Below are 6,854 nucleotides of genomic sequence, written 5' to 3'. Positions count from 1 at the left end.
TTATTATTTTGCAATTACTAAATTTTATAGTTCAAATATAAAAAATTATCCAACAATTATAAAATTATACAAAGATTCTAATTTAAAACTTAAAACTTAATTTAATTAGCTTTAATTAAATAATTTCTAAAACTAAAGTCTTTAATGAATAAATAAATTGAAATCAATTTAGAATAAGGCTTTTCAAAAGTTTTGGGTCTTACAACATTCATCGTGCAGTTATCTTCTAAGTGTCCGTGATCTTGTAACAGCACTCGCAGACCATCTTTACTCGTTACTCTTGATAACGCAACATACAATTGACCACGGGTGAAAACTGGCCATGGAAGGTATATTCTAACTTTTGATAGAGTTTGTTCCTGAGACTTATTTATTGTCATTGCAAATGACATAATAATTGAGAATTGTCTTCTTTGAAACATGACCGGTAATGTTTCGTTATTTGGAATTAGATTCAGTTTTCGGATAAGAACAATACTTCCAGCTTTGTTACCGGTTAAAGTCTTGCATTCTATCACATGGTTTCTCATTCTTCTAACTTGCATTCTTGTTCCATTGCACAAACCATTAGTTTGGTCTATATTCCGCAGCAACATAACAAGAGCGCCAATCTTCACAACCAACTTGTGTGGTGGTAGACCTGAACAATTTATTCTATTTAGAATCTTTGGTGAGAAAGTATCTAACTCAAATTCCATATTTCCTTCCTTAACACACACAGAGTCAGAACTTAAGTAGACTCTTTCTTGTACGGGTAACCCTGCAGTCATCTTGTTGTTGATATCAGTGACACAATCCAGAGTTGATGCAAGAATTACTCTATCCTTGAAATAATTTTCAACGGATAAATTGGATAACATATCTGGATACACAAAATCAATGAGGTCATCCAAAGTTGTCTTAGAGTTCTTAACCAAAATGTCAGATGGTATATGTACAATCGATTCACCATTTGTTGTATCACCAGCCAAACCATCACCAATTTTGAGTAGCCATTCTGCAAAATTTCTAAGTTCTTGTATGTTGTTGTTTTCACCTAGTGACAATCTTATATTTTTTGTAAGCTTCAGAACCTTACAGTTATGCCACAATTATAAAGAATTAATAGAAGACTGAATTATATCTTGCTTTGAGCCTCTGGAAATCACAGGTAAAATTTGTCTAAAATCTCTTCCGAGGACAATAACTTTACCTCCAAATAGCAAATGAGCATTATAGGAATCTGAGCACCTCAAGATGTCTCTGAGGCATTTGTCTAAAACTTCATAACAATACTTACTTGTCATTAGAGTTTCATCCCATATGATTAATTTGGGTAAGTCATGGAGTTTTTGCTCTATTTGTGTTTGGGTTTCGGTGGATTATGAAGTTTTTTGGTTAAATGGAGTTTCCTTGGACCGTGTCCCATCTCAAAAAAAAGAGAAAAGAAGCTCTATAGATGTATTATTTTTTGTAATAACTATTTTATCATATATTTATATTAATATTAAGAGTATTTTTTAAAAAGATATATTCGTGAAATAAATATAATATGATTATAAATATAACATAAATAAATATGTTAATTATAAAAGGTTAAATCAACATGCTTATCAATGCCTTTGTTAAATTATTTTTACAAACTGATCCCACAGTGTGCATCTTATTTTTTCCTCATTTCTAAATAAAAGCAAAAGTTTAGAGAAATAAGTAGTAATATAGAATAAAAAAAATAAAAGATTTTGCATATGAATAGATAATTGTTACAAAATAATTTTTTATTGCGAAATTTTAAAACTTCGCATACTGCAGATCATGAAGATCAACCACAATATAATGGCTATTTTTTTCTGCTTTTGACCATGATATAAGCCCCCCTTTTTCGGTCAATAGTCCAATAACATCTAATTGAAAAAAAATAAATTAAAATAAGGACAAATAGATGACTAACATAATAATAATAATACAAATTAACTACGTACCAAATAATTTAGATTTTCATTTGTTTGTCTCAATATATCAGCACGAGCAAGAAAATTGAAATAATTGTCAAAAATTTTATGATCATCGACCGTATTTGCTACACGTGTGTAGTTGGAAGATAAATTTCGCTTGATTCCTCAATCAAAAAATTTGAGAAGACATAAACCTTCCCCTCGATTAGATCATTCTCAAACATCTTTGTCAAATAATTCTTGATTGAACAATGAATTTATCAAACTGTAAAACAAATTAAATACAAAGGCTATTAGCACTTATAACTCTATTAAATCGCACTGTCTTTGATTTGTGCAAGGGTTTACTTATCAAATAAACTTCAAATATGAACAAAAAATATTTATAAACTGGATATAGCATCACTTGAAAAAATCATGGAAAATAATCAACTTATCTTATCATCCATGAGAACTATTTCTATATAAACCATTAAACCGTCTTGTTCTTGTCAAATTTGGATGGGACTTTCCACAACCGTATAACTCTTACCTTTATTTTCCAAATTTTTTCATTACATAATCTACCATAGGTAATACTATTGATAGAATTGTAGCTAGTAGCCATTAAGTATGAAAAATAATAAACAGAAAAAGAACTATGTCTGAGGTACGAATTTTCTAGATAATAAATATTTGTTACAATTCATTATTACTCCTTCACACACACACACACACACTCATTGTACACGGTAATAATTAGCCAATATTTTTTAATGGAAATACTTGCTACAATTAGGTAAAAATTATGCCATTATTTTTTTATTAACCTTTATTATTAATTCAATGGAAATACTTGCTCAATATATATGTTATCTACATTAATTATGTGCCAATATTTTTAACAAAGAACTAAAAAAAAGATATATAAATATATATAATATTATTGCTCTATAGGAAGTAGATATAAATTGCTACGTTCTTTTTCATTACAATATTTTTTAATGGAAATACTTACTACAATTAGGTAAAAATTATGCCATTATTTTTTTATTAACCTTTATTATTAATTCAATGGAAATACTTGCTCAGTATATATGTTATCTACATTAATTATGTGCCAATATTTTTAACAAAGAACTAAAAAATATATATATAAATATATATAATATTATTGCTCTATAGGAAGCAGATATAAATTGCTACGTTCTTTTTCATTATATTATACAACTTAAAGTTATAGTATCATGTTACTATTAATTATAGATACTTGCTACAATTATATCAAATCTAATTATAAATCTAAATAAATAAAATAGATAACAATCAATATTTTTTTTACATTCAATATTTACTGTAAATATAAAAAATAAAATAACTAATGAATAAAAATATGAATAGAAAATAAAACATAATAATTAAAATTTAATTTGTTAACTAATTAATCTTGTGTCCATAGATTATTATTGTTGTTGTTGTTGTTGTTGTTGTTCTTCTTCTTCTTCTTCTTCTTCTTCTTCTTCTTCACTAATTAAAGCAAAAGATACAGAACCATATAATTAACGAACCATTATTAGGATGGGTGAGAATTATAGCATGAATTATTGTGGATACAACTATCTACTAATAAAATTGTGGATACAACTAATTATTGTAGATACAACTATCTACCAATAAAATTATTGCACATGAATAATAATTAGAACTATATTAATTAATATAATTAGAATGAATAAAAATATCGATGATTGAAAATTAGTTTAATAATGCATTGAATATTGATTTGATATACTTATAATAAAGATGTCTCCAATCCCAGCCCCATTCATATGCAAACTGTGTATAATTTTTTTAATAGAGCAATTTTAATTTTTCGTTTTATTTTCTTTCACGTACATTTACTTTTTTCTTTAAATAGTGATATTTTAATTTTTTTTTCTTTTTTGTTTTAAGTACACTTTTATTAAGAATTGCATTACTAATCTAAAATACAAAAGAGAAAAAAAGGTTATACATTCCAAGAAAAAAATAAACTGTCATATACAGCAAAATACTAGCCACATACACCCAAATACCAGCAACATACACCAAAATAACTGCTAGATACACCCGAAATACCAGCTACATACACCCAAATCCAATCACATACATATTTATTATTTTTTCGATTACACGACATTATATGAGTTCAAATAATATTCAAGTCAACTAAACATGCATACAATGACACTACAAGTTCAAGTACAAGTACAACAGCACCAGTTACACTTGAATATTCTTGATATATATACCAATCACATACACCTATATTTTTTTTGGATTATGACATTATATGAGTTCAAATGATATTTAAGTTTAAAATATCACTAGAAGCACCAGTCACATTCGAATTCAATTGATATACACCAAAAAATCGGCCATATACACCCAAATATGAGTTCACTTGAAATACAGTACAAAGTTTATATGTATTCAAACTCACTTCAAAATATGCAAACATGCAAAAAAACAAATGAAAAAATACGTTAAACCATTCACTAAAAGTACGTAAAACAGTATAAACGACTTGAACAGTTTCACCAGAACAGTAATATCAACTTAAACCAAGAATATATCATGAATCTACTTATTAAAAGAGAAATACGATGATATAATGGTTCGCCTTCGAAATCAGAAAGAAAAATCTAAAAATTCTAGAAGATTAGTAAAACAGTAACTTCCATAATGTTTCTTCTTTCTTTTCGGTGTTTTTTTATGGAGATTTTGATGTTTGCTTGTTAATTTTGTCGACTGTTGGCGAGGATTTTGAAAGTTTCTTAAGAGATTTTGAATGTACCTTGAATCTCGGCAGTTGTGGATTTGATCGAGGAAGAAGAAGTAGAGTCGTTCATAATGGTGAGTAGCGCGCTTTGGAAACGGTTGGGTAACGCGCGTGTTTAACACGCTTGAGTTGGGTGAGAGTAGTTTTTGTTGAGCTTGGCCCAACTTGTAAGACTTGTAAGCCAAAAAAGCTTGTATGTGTAGCATAACTTAATAACATTTTAGAAAGCTGCAGATTGATTTTGAAAATTGTACCAGACATTGATATTATACCTTTTTATAAGTTAAAAGTTAAACAAAAAATAACTTATAAACCTATTCAAATGGGCCAAAGAGTTTTTGATGTATAAATAGTAATTTTTAAATTAATTTATTTAATAGAATAAAATGTTATATAATAATTTAGCAATTAAAGACCAGTTATTACTTTTTATTTATTTTCAGCAAAAGCGAGTCAGCAACACAAAACACACACACACAGGTCTTCACGTTCTTGCAGTCCAAGTCTTCGCTCAATCAAGCTTGGAAAATTTTTGCCATTCCTTCTTTAACCCGTTCCTTCAAATTTCTCTTTCTCTCTCTCCCCAAATTCACAACCACACTATCAATATCATTGCAACAAAAGAACTCAGAACTCAAAAGAGGCAAGGTAACTAACACTTCTTTGTCCTCTCTTCCTTATTCTCTCTAAATTTCTGCCTCTTGTCCCCCTTTTTGCTAAATTTATTGGTAGAAAACTATCCTTCCTCGTCAATTTCGTTTAGTTTCAGGTGGTAGCTTTTAGACAACTGGAAGTTCTTGTAGCCGAAGTTTTGGATTTGATACTATCAACACACTCTTCCACCAAATCCTGTATTAGCATAAATGTAAAAGATACTCGTGTTTCAACATAATCTGTTAGTGGAAACATGATAACTCATAACTAATAAACTCTTACCATACACAGATTAGTATTAGTATCAGTATCAGTATCAGTGTTTTAACATCTGATATGTTGTCATCTATGTGTAGTTTGGAAACATCAAAGTGGCTCTGAACAGATGTCTTCTCTGTGTTAAATCATGAGGATGTTCTCAAGTTAGCTCATTAACTTCTATATGCTAATTTTTTTTTAACAAACAATAGAATCTTGACCATTAATAGACACATACCATTCTACCTGGTTACTCTAAAATACTACAGTACAACAATAAGAGATTCCACCCTTCCTTTCTCAAAATGTGGAAGTATTTGGTCAACCATGCCATGAAACAGCACACAGTTAATCCTATTGTTCCTGAAATATATTATAAAAGATTTTTTTTAATTGTTCATATCTGTCAATTAGGACCAGCATTCAAAAATGAATATTGATTAACGAACATACTTGAGATCTTGCAATACTACCACCGAACATCTTGTCTCCTTTTCCTTTAGTTGTGATTAAATCTTTTATATCCTCCTTTGCAACAACCTCACCAATAAGGTCTAAACCAAAAAGTCATTTTAAAACATTAGTGCATTCGGATCCCAAAATGGCTTGCATCTAGCATGAATGTCATTAACTATATTATTTTAACTTACCAAATAACTCATTGTCGTGAAACCATTTAGCATTGATGAGTTGTGGTATCGTCCTAAAGCGGAAAGGCTCAAGTGGGAAATTTGAATTTGCAACATAATCAACCCAGGTCCTATGTGAGAAAGTAAGGATCCGTATCCTCAGTGTCACTCTCTTCATAGGATTGGTTTCCTTAATTACAATAAAGTTGCTCATGGTGTACATCTGGAACTCGACAATGACCCCCCTCCACTTTTTTGCCATGGCTTTTGGAATCGAAGCTTGAATCCTACCACCCTTCACATTGTTAAGAATACACAACGTAAGGATAATATTCATAACCAAAATATATTTATAATCGGTTGTCTTCACTTGTTGGAATTACTTGTCTTACTATCCTGAAGAATTATTTCGATGGAATTTATCTCTTTTAGGTTGAATCTGTTTGGAAGCTCCCAAATCCTAATGACATGAACTTTAAAACTCCATGCAAGTTTTCTTGCATTAACATCTTCAACAAAATCATATATTTCAACCATAATGTGTTTGGTTTCAACTATTCTTTTCAAGAAAGATTTTTG

At 29.3% G+C, this 6,854-nt stretch overlaps 1 protein-coding gene across 1 annotated transcript in view; it reads right to left on the bottom strand.

The window, feature by feature from the left end:
- LOC107614994 overlaps window positions 1-6,537 on the bottom strand; it is a 7,454-nt gene extending 917 nt beyond the window's left edge. Inside the window, exons 1-3 of the mRNA XM_021111745.1 lie at window positions 6,297-6,537; window positions 6,100-6,200; window positions 204-1,073 (exon numbers count right to left, since the gene is read on the bottom strand). Coding sequence (XP_020967404.1) covers window positions 204-1,073; window positions 6,100-6,200; window positions 6,297-6,537 — 1,212 coding nt within the window. The remainder of the gene's footprint in view (window positions 1-203; window positions 1,074-6,099; window positions 6,201-6,296) is intronic.

Source organism: Arachis ipaensis, chromosome B09 (genome assembly GCF_000816755.2).
Source record: "Arachis ipaensis cultivar K30076 chromosome B09, Araip1.1, whole genome shotgun sequence".
Classification (NCBI taxonomy): Eukaryota; Viridiplantae; Streptophyta; class Magnoliopsida; order Fabales; family Fabaceae; genus Arachis; species Arachis ipaensis.
Note: the sequence above shows the minus strand (reverse complement) of the source record. Positions and strands in the feature narration are given on the sequence as shown.